The 17,065-nt window shown below is 48.0% G+C and overlaps 1 protein-coding gene across 5 annotated transcripts in view; it reads left to right on the top strand.

Moving 5' to 3' along the window:
- The window catches only part of LOC146268612 (C-terminal-binding protein 2-like), a 28,615-nt gene extending 13,216 nt beyond the window's left edge, over positions 1-15,399 (top strand). For 2 of the 5 annotated variants that reach the window (XM_084709428.1, XM_084709429.1), the window contains exons 2-9: positions 6,467-6,621; positions 8,629-8,773; positions 8,948-9,154; positions 9,334-9,548; positions 10,569-10,699; positions 11,618-11,745; positions 11,847-11,964; positions 13,722-15,399. In XM_084709428.1, coding sequence (XP_084565554.1) covers positions 6,467-6,621; positions 8,629-8,773; positions 8,948-9,154; positions 9,334-9,548; positions 10,569-10,699; positions 11,618-11,745; positions 11,847-11,964; positions 13,722-13,917 — 1,295 coding nt within the window. In that variant the 3' untranslated portion in view covers positions 13,918-15,399. Of the gene's footprint in view, positions 1-2,882; positions 3,659-5,667; positions 5,896-6,466; positions 6,622-8,628; positions 8,774-8,947; positions 9,155-9,333; positions 9,549-10,568; positions 10,700-11,617; positions 11,746-11,846; positions 11,965-13,721 lie in introns of those variants that run through there. The other 3 variants (XM_084709430.1, XM_084709432.1, XM_084709433.1) reach the window with 3 other exon arrangements.
- Positions 15,400-17,065: the final 1,666 nt, after the last annotated feature.

The following is a 17,065-nucleotide window of genomic DNA, read 5'->3' as shown; positions in this document are numbered from 1 at the left end:
AGTTGAATATCAGAACCTTCCAGAGACACGAACCACAGATACAAACTCTTCTAAGTGGTCGAGCGGTAATTCCTGTCATAAAGGGTCATTTGAGTGAGATCATCCCCCATAGATTGCCAGATTTAATAGCCAACTGTATGGTTCCTGCGTTGACCAATCAAGGGACTCCTCCCGCGGGTTCTGAGGCGTTCTGCAACTGTCTCGGCTTGGGAGTTGCTAGGTAACCAGAACCAGCTGTTGGTGTGGAGCCATAGAGGCCGTTCTGGCTGGCTTTCTCTGGTAGGAAAGAGAAGCGTTTCTCTGGAAGCACCGCAGCAGGCTGTGACATCACCAGGCAGTGGAAAATCCTCCTCACTTCCTTTTGTTTTCTCAATCTCAATTGTTCCACTGGCTGGAGGAACCGTGGCGAGAGAGTGGGCCAGTGCAGACCAGAGTCATCCGGCTTGGGGTTAGACTGCGTTCTGTCACCTCACAAACACCGCGGGGAGGGAGAGAGTCAGAGAAAGACTGCTGGATCGTTGTCGGAAGAGAGTTTATTTCAATGTAGCCATTCAACTGATGTTTTTATCCAAGGTGACGGGCTGTATCACAGGGGTGGGGGGGGGGGGGGGTAGTGGGAGGGGGGGGAAGGGGGAACTGAACCTATAACCCCTTCATCTGCAGTCAAGTGCTCTAACCACTTAGCTGTGCCCAGCTGCCCCCTGGGACTGAGCAGGAGAGTCCAGCTCCTTCGCAGCTGTTTGTGTCTGTTTACCTGCTTGTTTATCTTGGATGCTGTTTGTTTCAACATGTTAATGAATATGCTGAAACTCCTCCACTGATTGGACAGAGCCCATCCCCTGACTACCGGAACACACGGGTTAGTGCCACAGTCCCTCCACAATATCTGTGAGAGAAAATATCAAAGTTGTCTATTTCGACTTAAAAGGCCAGCCTTCTGTCAGTACACCTGTACAAACAGCTCACAGCCTGGAGAAAATAATTAACTGCCAAATAAAATGGTCTCTGAAACAACAAACGAGGCTTGCTGAACAAACCTGCCACAGTATGCAGGCCCTCTGGTTTGACAAGGAAGGCAGGAGCACAGAATCCCTGGAGTTCACAGAGTTCCGATGTCCTAACTCTGACTAGTCTTCTATGGTGGAATCAGACACCCACATCAAGCACATTTTTGTGACTGGGTTTAAAAAGATCACTTTTTTTTTATATTTCTGCTGTCAGAATCCAAAAATGCTTTTAGTGGCAGGACACGTGTAATTAATCTGGGGTTACAATCCCAACAATGTAGTTCCCACTCTGAATATCCAACCCAGACTGGGATCAGGGTGGCTGGGGGTCAGTCCCAGGGGAGGACTCTACCACCCTCCCTGCCCCCCTGCACACCCAGCCGGGGGAGACGATCCTCTCTATAGAGGGTCAGACGTAATGTTATGTCACATCTTTTCGTTTATGAGGCATGTGAATGGACTTGGCTATTGTGTGGTGATGATGGTGAACACCACAGGCTGAATCACAGGAAAATCTGTTTGTTAAGACTGTGTCAAATACAGATCCTGCCCTGAGTATATTTTACATTACATTCAGTCGTCCCTTTTTTGTTGCTATTATTGAGAATGATCTATGTGGGAAAATTTCACTTTACAGGGCCCTTTACTATCACGTTTGTTTTTCATAGAAGTGGAACATGTGTTATTATTTTGGGGAATTCTGTGTTTTCACAGGATTGTGCATCTCTCTTCACTTCCTGTGCATCTCTCTTCACTTCCTGTGCATCTCTCTTCACTTTCTGTGCATCTGTCTTCACTTCCTGTGCATCTGTCTTCACTTCCTGTGCATCTGTCTTCACTTCCTGTGCATCTGTCCTCACTTCCTGTGCATCTCTCTTCACTTCCTGTGAATCTCTCTTCACTTCCTGTGCATCTCTCTTCACTTCCTGTGCATCTGTCCTCACTTCCTGTGACACACCTCCTGGGTGTGTCAAAGGATAGCCTGCCAAGCTCCATACTACTAACACACAAACACACACAAATACACACACACACACAAATATAAACACACACACACACAAACATGCACAAACACACTCATGCATATAGACACAGAAGTGAAGACACTAGGCTGAGATCTTAAACATTTCAGAGACCAGCTGTTGTCACTGCTATAGTCTCTGGTATAGACTGCTGTAGTCTCTGATGGGGTAGAGACTGCTGTAGTCTCTGATGGAGGTATAGACTGCTGTAGTCTCTGATGGGGGTATAGACTGCTGTAGTCTCTGATGTAGGTATAGTCTGCTGTAGTCTCTGATGGAGGTATAGTCTACTGAAGTCTCTGATGGAGGTATAGTCTGCTGTAGTCTCTGATGGAGGTGGAGACTGCTGTAGTCTCTGATGGGGGTAGAGACTGCTGTAGTCTCTGATGAAGGTATAGACTGCTGTAGTTTCTGATGTAGGTATAGACTGCTGTAGTCTCTGATGTAGGTATAGACTGCTGTAGTCTCTGACGGAGGTGGAGACTGCTGTAGTTTCTGATGTAGGTATAGACTGCTGTAGTCTCTGATGTAGGTATAGTCTGCTGTAGTCTCTGATGGACGTATAGTCTGCTGTAGTCTCTGATGGAGGTGGAGACTGCTGTAGTCTCTGATGTAGGTATAGACTGCTGTAGTCTCTGATGGAGGTATAGTCTGCTGTAGTCTCTGATGGAGGTGGAGACTGCTGTAGTCTCTGATGTAGGTATAGACTGCTGTAGTCTCTGATGTAGGTATAGACTGCTGTAGTCTCTGATGTAGGTATAGTCTGCTGTAGTCTCTGATGGAGGTGGAGACTGCTGTAGTCTCCAGCTGTGGTCTGGAGGCAATGCAGGAGGATAGTGGGGGTGTGGTCTGGGACCAGCTGGGGGGTGAAGGGAGGAACCATCAGACAAGCCAGTGGCCCGGTCATGGAGACTCCTGGGAAGGGAGTGAGAACAGCTGGCCTAGAGGCTGTGTCTGTGTGTGTCTCTGTGTATATATAGTGTGAATGGGTGTGTGTGTGTCTGTGTGTGTCTCTGTGTATATATAGTGTGAATGGGTGTGTGTGTGTTTGTGTGTGCGATGAAATTGTGTGTGTGTTTTATACACGTGGGACAGAAAATGAGAGAGAGAGAAAGACAAGGAAGATGAAAGAGAGAAAGAGGGAGAGAGAAAGAGGGAGAGAGAAAGAGAGACAGAGATAGAGAGCGAGCGAGCGAGAGAGAGGTTAAAAAAGAACAGCTATTGGGAGGCGAGGTGTAGCTCAGTTATGGAGCATGTGAATGTTCTGACCTCCCGGGATCAAGCCTCATCTGCACGTGGCTTTGGACAAAAGCGTCTGCGTAAAATCCGCATTCTTATTAGACGTGGCTTGTGTGCGTGGCGTGTGCGTTTGTGTGTGTTGCTGGGCGCGGGAGGGTTAGTGCGAGTGTGTTTCGCTTCCAACCCTCTGATTGGACCTCATGACTGACATGTATGCACACAGGCACCGCGGGATTACAAGGCACCGCCATGAGCTAATGGTGTGACTGACAAACCGACGGCTCTAATCGAGGGTCAGAGATTCTAAGCGCTACTTTTGTGAGGAATCATCCTGGTCCTTCCTCCGAGGGTCTGTCCAGGAGCCTCTCAGAATGACTGTCCAGGTATTAGGTACTCATTAAGCTCTAATTAGCTGCTAATTAAGCAGTGATTTATCATGTAGTCTTTTTAGCATAGCATCCCTTGTCAGGCTCTTGAGAAGCTATTAGCCGACAGGAGATAATTAGTCATCACAGTTTTGACCTACTTCCTACTAGTATCAGCTTTCTGTCTTATCGTCAGATGTGTGCATGATGAGCCGGCGTGTGTGCGTGTTCGTGTGTGTTTCGGTCTGTTTGTTTGTTTACTGCATGTAAGAGCCAGGGGGTGAGAATGTAAGTTTGCATGATGCGACATTTTTGGTTCATTGTTTTAGTCATTGTAAATGTCAGACGTAAATGTACAAAACAAGATAACGAACGTTAATTATCGGGGTTCATTTAAGAATGCAAGTGACGTCATGAGCAGTTAAGTCTTTCTGAGAGCCGTGTTGGGCACGTGAGTACATCGTTTTAAACCGTGTGGCAGTCATTTAACCCCTTTTCTTTGTCGGTAAACCTTTTTCAAACGGATCACATCTCACATCGTTCGCATCCTGATGTACCTGGAGCTCGTTTGTGGCTCTTGTTGACATTCAGAGAACAGCATCACACTGTCTGTGTTTATGTCTTATCTGAAGCTGAACGACACTGTTGTTATGGAGACCGAGTGCAGTGTTATAATGAACTCTGTGGGAGGTTAGGAACCTCGGGTGTGTCTGTCTGTCAGCTCTCCCTCCCCCACACCTCCCTGCTGCCCGTCTGAGACCAGGGGACCACCTGCAGCAGATAGTCCATGTTCCCCTCAGAACACACACACAACACACACACACACACAGGACAGAGGAGGAGGTGGTGAAGATTGTGCACTTAAATCCCTGCTGTGAAGTTAATGAATCCCCCCCCCCCCCCCCCTTCATGGAGTAGTGAGTCAGACGTGATCTGCTGTCAGATCCTCATCTCCTGGTCTTTCCTGTGGTTCCTCTGTGCAGGACGAACACACTTGTGTGCATGGTAGGAGGTGTCTCTTCTCTAAACCAGCTCCTGTGTCTCCTGGCTGCCCTGGTGCATCTCGGAAGGAATGTGTGTAGATTGGACTGAGATGGTTGATTGGTCTCAGTCGCTCTGTCACAGGTCTTCCCTTCTGCTGCATCCCTTTGGGGAAGAACACCTTGCTAGGGCCAGACTGGCCACCTAGCCTTCCACCCATCATCCATCCATCATCCGTCTATCCATCATTCAATCATCCATCCCTCCATCCATCATCCATTGTTCCATCGTTCCATCTGTCAGTGAATCATGGCACCTGGTTCCTGGCGGAGTGCTGGAACGTTGCATGAAAGGATCTGTGAAGGCAACACACAGCTACATGGTTTATTCAGGGCTCTTTGTGAAGACAGACACCCTCTTGATATCTGAACGCAGATAGCAGCGCTTCACCCCTGGTTCGGTTAACATCACAAAACAGTTCCCCGAGATGAACCCTTCGCTTGACTGAGCCCATGTTGTGTTTGCTGGAGTGGACACATGCTTGAACATTGTGTCATCTTCAGTCTTCCCGGCTGCCATTTTGTCTGTGTTGTACATGCTTGTGGTTGTTGTAACACTGTCAGGTCCGGGCCAGGGTGTGTGTGTCTGGTTCCTGGAAGGGAGACAGAGGGTGAACAGGCAGCCTTGGATATCTTCCCTTGCAGCACAGATGCCACTAAATAAAATATTTCATAATCCTTCCCAAATCCTGTAATCACCATGACAACAGGCAGCAGGGAGCAAGGGAATGGTGTGCAGAGTGCTCTCTCTTTCTCCCTCTTTCTCTCTCTCTCCCTAATTTTCTCTCTCCCCCTCTCTTCTCCCATTTTCATTTCCTATTTTGTTTGAGTGGAATTTGGTTTTTTTTCTGGCCAGTCTCTCTTTCATCTTTCCTCTCTCTCTCTCTCTCTCTCTCTCTCTCTCTCTCTCTCTCTCTCTCTCTCTCTCTCTCTCTCTCTCTCTCTCTCTCTCTCTCTCTCTCTCTCTCTCTCTCTCTCTCTCTCTCTCTCTCTCTCGCTCGGGGGTTGGTATGACTGACTAGTGTGTTTCTAGAGCAGCTGGTTACTGGACATTGAGACACTGAAAACCCAGACATAACACCAGAATTCCCTCATCAGGGTATTGATAAGTTTGTGTGTAGGGAAAGTGTTTGTGAGATGGCTCCACACAGCCGTCTAGACGCACACAGGACCTGGCTGCCCCGTCTCTCTCACAGGGAAATGGAGTTGATGATCTCATGAGGTAAAATGACTTGTTGCCTGGTAACTGCTCTCCAAAAAACAGTGATGTGACTGAAGGTGTTCAGCCACTTCAAGGAGACTGTGTGTGACTGTGTGTGCACATGTGTGTATTATTGATCAGTGGTGACAGCAGAGAGATGATTGGTCCTCAGAGAGGAGGGCTGTTCAGTCTAGCTGGGAGTCACAACAGTGATTCTATTGAGCTGTGTGTGTTGGATTGAACCAGCCAGTCAATCCATCCACACGCCAACACACCTGCTCCTTCTCTCTCTCTGTGGGAGTTGAATTGTACCACTTTGCGCTGTGCTTTAAAATAACCAGCGTGTTTCTGTCTCCATCTCTCGATATCTTAATCTCTGCATCCCTCCAATCTCTCTACCTCTCCATTCCTCCAATCTCTCTACCTCTCCATCTCTGCATTCCTCCAATCTCTCTACCTCTCCATTCCTCCAATCTCTCTACCTCTCCATCTCTGCATTCCTCCAATCTCTCTACCTCTCCATTCCTCCAATCTCTCTACCTCTCCATTCCTCCAATCTTTCCATCTCTCCATCCCTCCAATCTCTCTGCAGGTATCCGTCCCCAGATCATGAACGGCCCTATGCACCCTCGCCCCCTGGTGGCCCTGCTGGATGGGCGCGACTGCACCGTAGAGATGCCCATCCTCAAAGACCTGGCCACCGTGGCCTTCTGTGACGCCCAGTCCACCCAGGAGATCCACGAGAAGGTGGGGCACACACACACACACACGCATGTACACACCACACGTACACACACACATGTACACACACACGCACACACACTTCACACACACTTTCCTACATCCACGCATGTGGCTGTTCATGCGCTGGGCGAGCATACAGACACACACACACACACACACAAGCTCAGTATAGTACACTTCCACAAAGGAAGACAGCTCAATAATGAGGATGAGCTCAGTTCAGTCTATAGCTGTCTCTTCATCTCCTCCCCCTCTATGTCTGTCAGTAGAGTATCCCATCTCCTTCACTCTGCCCAGCTGGGAGGGGGAAGTGGTTTCATCATGATTTATTGCACCGGCTCCAAGGGTGCTGCAGTGTTAAAGTCGGGTAATGGATCTGGAATGTGACGACACAGAGGCAGATTGGACGTATGTGTGTGCGAAGCGTTCACAATCCATCCCACGCGGAACGCTGTCGTTCAGGACGGCAGCATTTCCTCCCTGGGGAGGTCCCCCTCTCTCTGTCCTCTCCAGCTACGCTCCACATGCAAGTGAAAGAGCGAGGGATTGAGGGATCGAGGGGGAAAAAAAAGAAATATGGAGATGGGTTTCTTTTGTATTCCCGAGATGCATCGCTCGCAGACCCCCCTCTCTGGCCCCAGGCCTGAACTCAGACCCCCAGACCTCTGTGTCCGGTCCCTGGTTCTCTGGGCCGCACAGCGACACCTCAGGGAGCTGAGTGGTTGGCATGGGTCCCACGTTTCAGGATCCCACGCCTGGAGCACTGCAGCTCAGAAGTGGCCCTCCTCACACACCGGCTGCATCTTGGAAGAGGGACAAATACACACACACACACACACATGCCCAAACACACACACACACACCACACACACACAGCTGTGAGAGCACATCCAAGCAGACATGAGCAGCACTCAACGAGCCCCTTATGTCCAGTTGTTGTGGTTGTGTGGAGAAGGTCCAGTGTGTGTCGGTGAGTCCCAGACACTCTTGAGCAGACCAGCATCTGGACGGTCCAACACCCTGCTCACCTGCTCTCTGACTGACGGCCCGGGAAGGGACAATGGAGGGAGGGCGTGTTCTCTGTTCATCCCTTTGTGTCAGAGAGAAGCAGCAAGGCTATTCCTGATCAGGACTGTTTGTCCTAAATACATATATGAATAATACCTACCCACTGTCACTGTGGTACAATGAAATCCGTTTTTTTTATCACCAGCCATTATTCCTGCTGCCTCCCTGCTTTACTCATGGGCAGCCTTGTATTCAGCCAGACTTGCCTTTGGCTGCCTTCGCACAGCTCAAATAATGAGATGAATGTATGAGGAGAGCTTTAACCCTCAATTAGCATCCAGTTCTGACTCCAGTTCGCACCAATAAAATTGTTATATGGAAATTCTCAGCTCTGCTAATCTAGCAGGCCAAGCTGATGCAGTTAGCTGGAGGTGGTTCTAAAGGTGTTATTCAGCCAGACTCACAGAGGGCTCTTGATATGCTATCAGGGTGTATGCATCTGACAGTTTAATGTTCCTGACTGTCTTCACCATAACCTTATATCAGTACAATTCAACGCCCACTTTCTCTCTCTGCTTTTCTCGCATTCCCCCCCCCCCCCCTCTCTCTCGCTCACTTGCTCACTCACTTGCATGCAACACATGCTTTCTCTCTCTGCTTGTGTGTATTTTTATACGCAAAATACACACACACACACAAACACTCACAAGCTTTTTTGATTTGCATTTAGATTAGGAAGTGCAAACAGGCTGAACAAGAATGGGAAACAACAGGAAGAGCAGATGATTAAACGCAACTACACTTATCTGATGACGATGAATGATGGCGGTGGTGATGATGGTGGTGATATTGGTTATGATGGTGGTGGTGATGATGATGGTGATATTGGTTATGATGGTGGTGGTGATGATGGTGGTGGTGATGATGAGGATGATGGAGGTGATGATGAGGATGATTGTGATGGAGGTGCTGATGGGGGTGTAACATCTCCTGTGTCACCAGGTGCTGAACGAGGCGGTGGGGGCCATGATGTACCACACCATCACCCTGACCAGGGAGGACCTGGAGAAGTTCAAGGCCCTGCGCATCATCATCCGCATCGGCAGCGGCTACGACAACATCGACATCAAAGCTGCAGGAGAGCTAGGTGAGACAGACAGACAGACAGGCAGGCAGGAAAACAGACAGTGAAGCAGACAGTGAAGCAGACAGTGAAGCAGACAGTGAAGCAGACAGTGAAACAGAGAAATAAACAGTGAAATAGACATGCAGTCAGTGATAACCGTTCCTGCCCCCCCCCCCCCCCCCCTTCTCTCTCCAGGCATCGCCGTGTGTAACATCCCGTCGGCGGCGGTAGAAGAGACGGCCGACTCGACGCTGTGCCACATCCTGAACCTGTACCGCAGGAACACCTGGCTGTACCAGGCGCTGAGGGAGGGCACGCGGGTGCAGAGCGTGGAGCAGATCAGGGAGGTGGCCTCTGGAGCAGCCCGGATCAGAGGAGAGACTCTCGGGCTCATCGGCTTCGGTGAGGTGGCTGAACGGAGCAGGGAGACTGGGGGACGCGGGGACGGGGGACGTGTGTGTGTGTGTGAGCATGTGGTGTGTGAGCACGAGTGTATGAGCGTGTGTGTGAGCGTGTGTATGTGTGTGTGTGTGTATACGCGTGTACAGGCGTGTGTACTAACTGTGCCGTGTGGTGGGCAGGCCGGTCGGGGCAGGCGGTGGCGGTGAGGGCCAAGGTGTTCGGCTTCAACGTGATCTTCTACGACCCGTACCTCCAGGACGGCCTGGAGCGCTCGCTGGGGGTGCAGCGCGTCTACACCCTCCAGGACCTGCTCTACCAGAGCGACTGTGTCTCTCTGCACTGCAACCTGAACGAGCACAACCACCACCTCATCAACGACTTCACCATCAAACAGGTTCGGGACATACACACACAATATACACACACACACACGCACGCCCACACACACATAGAGTACATACATGGAAACATACCATCTCTACAAACATCCCATAATCCAACAGCCTCAATCCATCGCCTTGTCAACAACTTCATCATCCAACAGGTGACAGAAACACACCTGCTCTTGTTCACTGAACACAGCCTTCTCTGGCTCGTGCTAACTCGCGGTTATGGATCGCTACTGCCACCTACTGTCCAGCACCTCAAACTGCAACTGTGACTGAAGTTCAATGACATCAATAACCTCTATGGATTAATTATGTGTGCTGTGGTGGAAATATTGTGTGCTTGTGTACAGTAAGTGATAAGTGTGTGTTTCCAATGCACAACAATGCCCTAGTTCATAGCAGTGATTTAACTGGGGCAATGTGTGCCCTAAATTTCAGTTTCTGTCAAGATCAAGAGATTACGTTTAAATGCTCTCATTCAAATCATATCTCTCCCTCTTTATCTCTCCATCTCTAGCAGTATTTTGTTCTGTTTGATGGCTTCAGAGTGATCGTCAGTGAGGGTTGACAGGGTCAACATCCAGCTCTTCATGAGTTGATTAGCAATGCCTTGATCTTGAAGGGGATGAGGATGATGACAATCGTTGAAGTCAATCTGCTTTTCTTTTGCTTAGTCGGGTCGGAATACCACTGAGTAACAAGTGGTCGAGACTTGTGCGGCTCGATGCAGTTTAATAAAAGCTTGCAGGCAGGAACAGTGTTGCATTATGGGTAGTCTGACAGTCATTCTCCTGGCATGAAACACATCCTATCTGGCTTTCATCATTCTTGACAAAAGACCCCTCTACTAAGGGTTATAAATCAGAATCTAACTTGAACTCCCTATTTTCTGCTAACTCAGGAGAAGATGTGTGAAGCATAGTTGCACCATTCCTCGACATGGGAATGTTGATGAGGAGGTTGAGGATGAAGATGATGATGTTGTTGATGATGAAGATGTTGAAGATGATGGTCTGTGTGTGTAGATGCGTCAGGGTGCTTTCCTGGTGAACTCTGCGCGGGGGGGTCTGGTGGATGAGAAGTCCCTGGCTCAGGCCCTGAAGGAGGGCCGGATACGAGGCGCCGCCCTGGACGTCCACGAGTCTGAACCCTTCAGGTAAGTCTCAGCCTCTCTCTCAGCCTGTCTCTACCTCTCAGCCTCTCTCTCTGTCTCTCTCAGCCTGTCTCTCTCTCTCAGCCTGTCTCTCTCTCTCAGCCTGTCTCTCCCTCTCAGCCTCTCTCTCTCTGTCTCTCTCTGCCTGTCTCTACCTCTTAGCCTCTCTCTCTCTGTCTCTCTCAGCCTGTCTCTCTCTCTCAGCCTGTCTCTCCCTCTCAGCCTCTCTCTCTCTGTCTCTCTCTCTGTCTCTCTGCCTGTCTCTACCTCTCAGCCTCTCTCTCTCTGTCTCTCTCAGCCTGTCTCTCTCTCTCAGCCTGTCTCTCCCTCTCAGCCTCTCTCTCTCTGTCTCTCTCTCTGTCTCTCTCTGCCTGTCTCTACCTCTCAGCCCTCTCTCTCTGTCTCTCTCAGCCCTCTGTCAGCCTCTCTCTCTCTGTCTCTCTCAGCCTGTCTCTCAGCCTGTCTCTCTCTCTCAGCCTGTCTCTCTCTCTCAGCCCCTCTCTCTCTCAGCCTGTCTCTCTCTCTCAGCCTGTCTCTCTCTCTCAGCCTGTCTCTCTCTCAGCCTGTCTCTCTCTCAGCCTGTCTCTTAGCCCCTCTCTCTCTCAGCCTGTCTCTCTCTCTCAGCCTGTCTCTCTCTCTCAGCCTGTTTCTCTCTCTCAGCCCCTCTCTCTCTCAGCCTGTCTCTCTCTCAGCCTGTCTGTCCCACTCAGCCTGTCTCTCTCTCTCTCAGCCTGTCTCTCTCTCTCTCAGCCTATCTCTCCCTCTCAGCCTGTCTCTCTCTCTCAGCCTATCTCTCTCAGCCTGTCTCTCAGCCTGTCTGTCCCACTCAGCCTGTCTCTCTCTCTCAGACACACAGACCTGCTTTGAGCTAAACCATCGCACCATCAGCTGTGTCACATGTCCTCCTCTTGTCCTGTTCAGCTTTACCCAGGGCCCTCTGAAAGACGCTCCCAACCTGATCTGTACCCCCCACACAGCCTGGTACAGCGAGCAGGCCTCACTGGAGATGAGGGAAGCCGCCGCTACTGAGATACGCCGCGCCATCACGGGTACACACACACACATCAACACACACACACACACATCAACACACAGATAGACACACACACACACACACTCACTCCTTTCATCTTTGTGTTCGACAATCCAGGTCGTATTCCCGACAGTCTACGAAACTGTGTCAACAAAGAGTTCTTCGTCACCACGGCTCCGTGGGGAATGATGGAGCAGCAGCAGGTGCACCCTGAGCTCAACGGCGCCGCCTACAGGTAGGGAGGCCCGGCGCGAGACAACAGGCTGTCTCACACGCCACACAGCTCAGGGTCCGTCTCAAGCAGGGTACCAGCAGCAGGCCTGTAACCCAGGCCTGGGTCTTAGTGAGGCGCAAACACTGATGCCTATCTTAGCTCTGGGGCAGTTGAATATTGGGAGTAGTGCAATGGTTCAACAGATGGTTCTGTGTGTTTTATGACCGAGGTCCGAATCTAGGGTAGGCTACCCCAGATATAGTAACAGCCCTGATAAACAGGACGGGTCTGTGGAAAGGACTGAGAACAGTCCGAGGGGACCCCATACTTTAGTACACCAAACATAGCTCTACATTTCTTATCTCGATTAATCAGTCTTCTCCGTTCTACATTTCCTCCTGTGAGTATTTATAAATGGGGCCCTGGAGTCATTTAAAGACCTCACGGATCTACTAGTGGAAATGAAGTATTATGGATTCCCTCCCACATTAGTGCTTTCACCTCTTAAGACTCTTTACTGCTGTCTCAACTGGACTGAACTACTTCTCTCACACAGCCGAGTGAACCAAACAATGGTCCAGGCCATAGCAACGGGGGGCATGCAAGACAAATTATATACCTAATAGAGAACCAGGTAAATACTGCCAATTCTGACCCCACATGCTTAGAAATGTGCCGGTCACAGCTAGCATAACAGCTGTTGGTGGAAATGTCATTCAAAGTTTAGTATCTGCTTCATTTTCAAACCCACTTACTGCCCCCCCACCCCATCATTGCCACCCCCCCCCCCAAACCCTCCTCCTGTTCTTCCTAAGATCAGTCACACCAACCAACCTCTGTTTTTTAAGTTGATAGTTTTATCAACTGTTTTATGAAGCCGTTTCTTGGAAAACACAAATAGCCTGGTGACACTTCCAAAGGAAGGTGCGGCGGAGCAGGGAACTCAGAATGCAGCCTGTGTTTTGTTTCGCTTCATGTTCCTCCCCTGTTCTCATCCCACACGTAGTGTTCCAACCCGTCCCTGTGCCCACCTTGTCGGAAATCTTTCCGGTTCCTTCCTCTCTCCTCCCTTTCACCGCTGACATAATTGTTCTTCTGTGCTGTGATGATGATCTTCTGAACTTCGTGAATGTCAAGACCTATTTCTCTTTGATGCGTTTGTCAGTTTCCCAAGAACAGCTGATGAGGTCTTGTGGTCGTTTTGAATCCTGAGTTGACATGTAAGAGTGACACCAGTTTCCAGATGTTTTCATGTGTTGTGATGTCATGCTTTAGTTTAAATAATGGGATTTCCTAACAAACACACCATGGTTATTACGGTTAACCATGTCCTAATGGTTAGTGGATGTAAAATCCACACTTAAAACACTTGAAACTAGGCTTCCGGAATCTAACATCAGAGACTGTAGTATATCATGTGGTTTTGGTCCAAAACACTCGTCCAAATGAGGGGGGGGGGGGGGGGGGGGAATACAATGTTTGAATACTATTATTTCAAGCTAGGGTAAACAAACAACAAATGAGAACCAACTTAATGTGATTAATGTAGCATAGCATATAATGTACGGATCAGGTGTAACTTCTGGAAAGTTCCAGAGTGCCATGCTCTGTGCTTCAGGTCGAAAGGCCTGTCAGTTTAGCAAGAATTGTGCATCGTGATGTCATCGCGACGTCATCGCGACGTCATCGTGCATTGAGACATCATCGCGCATCACGAAGTCGTCGTGCGCTGTGACGTCATCCTGCGTTGTGACCTGACCCGTTGTGTCCTGCCGCAGGTACCCCGCCGGCGTGGTAGGACTGGCGCCTAGCGGGCCCCTTGCCCCCAGGGAGGGCATGGTGCCAGGGGGGGCGCCCCTCCCCCACACCCTGCCCCCTGGTACCCACCCCTCCCAGCCCCCCTCCCAGCCCCCCTCCCCCAACCAACCGTCCAAACACGGAGCCCCCATGAGGCAGCACATGACCGAGCCGTAGAGGAGAGAGGGTGTCTGAGCCCGTTCCAGCTCGCCCATCTGACCCAGCCACCGCCTACCAACCAATCAGCTCTCACCGACTGAATACCAGTGAGCCTGGTTCACACTGACCACCGGAATAGAAGTGGGAACATGCACACGTACATACACACACATACATACATATATACATGTACACACACACACACACACACTCACTCACTGCCACTCCATCTGGGACCTCTCTGCTCGAGACTCATGCTCCTGGACCTGGAGGTTATTTTTGTTTTTGTTTGTTTATCATATTTTATGTTTTTATTAACGTTTTCCTGTTTTTTTATTTGTCAAACTATTTCCTTGGAGACTCCTGTATGGGACATGTTGCTAGAGCATGCTGGAGAGACTGCCTGCTCACCCCAACAGATCGTATCTGGGAAAGCTCATCAGGACTGTCGTGGTGTGTGCGGCCTGCCTATTTTAATCCCTGCCTCATTCCATGGTTTCAATTACACGTGTGTCTGTGTATTTCAATTCTGTTTTATTCTTTTTTGAAAACCCCTTTCAAGTGAATGTTTCTCTTTTTTGTTTTGTTTTCCCAGTGTGGGATAAAACTTTTTTTAAATATATTTTGAAGTTCCATCTTTTACCAGACAGTTAGAATAAAATAATTGGTGTTGCCAACAGCATCCTCAGTGTCCATAGCAAGTCCTAAGCCCTGTCCTGTTGGCTCTGGATCACCGCCTGGGTGAGTAGATTGGACTGAATGTAGACATACAGCTTTGGAAAACTCGATACACCAGAGCTGCCAGATTCCTGGAGAACTAATAAGTTGTCAAACCAACAATCCATTTTGATAGATCGAAACAGAACGTATTAAATGCATTTGCTTTTCCCTGAACCTTGCCAGTATATAGAGATTTGATATTAAATGGCTTGTATGTGAACAACCTTTCTGAAGTACATTGTCTCTTCATAGGGACCCATATAGCAGCTGCACGACTTGGCAGGCAGGCACATTTACAAAGTGGAGTTCTCTTACTGACTCAGGAAATGTAACTTTTTACAGAGATCTTGTCCCCAAATTACGTCGAAAAGGGAGAAAGTCACCAAGTCTGGATTGTTCCTCCTCCTGTTTCAATCTTTTCTTCATTGTGGTATTTTTATATTTGACATCTGTTTTTTTTTCTCTGTTTTTTCTCCTATTTGAGTGTTTTGCAGTCTTGTTAGATTTGTATTGCCTAGTAAATGTTCTTATAATCATGGTCGTGTGAACCATCCAGTTTTCTTCCATTACTTAGTTTTCAGTTCTGATAAAAGCCAGGTGGGTTTCCTGGTGGCTTTGAGGACTCTGTGAGTAATAGCAACACTAGTACCCTGAAGTTAGTGTGGGAAGGAAGGCTGCTCGGTGGTCATTCGTGTGTGTGTGAGTGACTATTTGTAATTGTTTCTTGTACAAGGTTAACATATAGCAAACCGTGCAGTTCAAATAAAAATACTGTTGTAATCATTGGCCCGGTTAATTTTTGTGGATTGATGTCAAATAGCTGTTTTCTTCTTTACAACAAGCAGATTTATTCTACGAGCTTCAAGTTACTTTGATAAGACGCTGTGTTATCAGGGTTCCTGCAGGTTTCAGTGTGTCAAATTTAAGACCTTTTTAAGACATTTTAGGTCCATAATGATTGAAATTTAAGACCAACATGATGCATTACCAAAAAAATATTCAAATCAAAGAAATTCTGAAAAAAAAATTGTCAATGAATTCAGTCATTGAAAAAGCATTAATTTCATTTACAAATAAAGCTATCACATTAGTAACCTAATTTTATTTTATTCAGCACTTAGTGCTAGGGGGAAAAATTGATTCACATAGGGGTAGGGTTAGTGATTTTTTTTATGTCAGCCTATATTGAATCGCAATTTGATTAACAATCTAATTTTTGGAAAAATCATCGAATTGTGACCAAAATCATCGAATCGTTAGGGACCAAAAGATTCCCACCCCTAATACAGTTATCTGTACATTTCTGTTACATATGTATCCGTGTTGAAGAAAAAATATCTATTCAAGAAAAGTCAATTTATCGTTACTGTATTTTGTGAACTTTTGTGAACTTTCACATGTTTTGTAAGTATGATTAGAAGACAGAGCATTCTGTTTTATCGCTCGGCATTAGCAGAAACAAAACTTCAGTTGTCCTTTGGCATTTAGTAATGTCATAAGGGCAATTACACCGTCTTTTAGAAGGTGTCTTGGCAGTAAACCTCTGTGGCTCAGTGGATAAGCATGTGGACCATCAAGTCTACTGCCAAACAAGGTACCCCTGGTTCAAAGCTCACTCAAACTAATTGATCATTTAAGTAATATATGTTATGTCAACATGTATAGACCCCCCCGACCTGTTGTTTTTACCTCTTTGGGGGGGAGGGGGGGGGCCACAAATCTTAATTAGTGGGGTCAACCCTGTCTGGCCATTTTTAAGACCAATTTACAGTTCTGAATTTTAGACTTTTTAAGACCCCTCGAAAACCCTGAATAATGGTTCTGCTTATGCCACAAGAAGGCGCCTCAGATTTTTAACAGTCAATTAATTCAGAAAGATCAATGAGAATTGAAACAATAGGACTACAGTTGGACATTCAAAAAGGTTTTTATTTTTTTCCTTAACTGGCCTGTCCTTGCCATACACGTTATACTGTAGAGTGAAGGCCAGACTGTTACCTAAATCCACAAACCATCATAATCAGATCTGCAACTATTGCATAAATATAAAGCAACATACAGGTAATGCGCGAATGTGTGTATGACTAGAATGCAACACACTAACAAAAACAAAAACAGCTTACAGTACTCAACTGGATGGCGAGTAAAACCAAGTACAACGTCCCCTCTCGCTTCCTCTCAACTTTGGTTTCTCAGGAGACAGAATCAAACGTGGTTCATGACAGGTTCCCACACACGAGGATGCAGGACAGAGGACTCAGATGTACCGTGGAGGACAGAAGAAATGCGACACGGCACAGAGATGAGTGTGATTCTGGTTTAATGTCGACACTTGGGCGTTTCTCTCTTCTCCAAACAACCAAAGCACCAAATGAGAACATCCACATGAGGTACTTATATCACACACACACACACAAAACAAAACGACAGAAGTAAACTTCACAAA

The sequence above is a fragment of the Hypomesus nipponensis genome, chromosome 11, assembly GCF_054491055.1.
Source record: "Hypomesus nipponensis isolate SF chromosome 11, ASM5449105v1, whole genome shotgun sequence".
In the NCBI taxonomy this organism is placed as follows: Eukaryota; Metazoa; Chordata; class Actinopteri; order Osmeriformes; family Osmeridae; genus Hypomesus; species Hypomesus nipponensis.
This window is presented reverse-complemented; position numbering and strand designations above follow the sequence as displayed.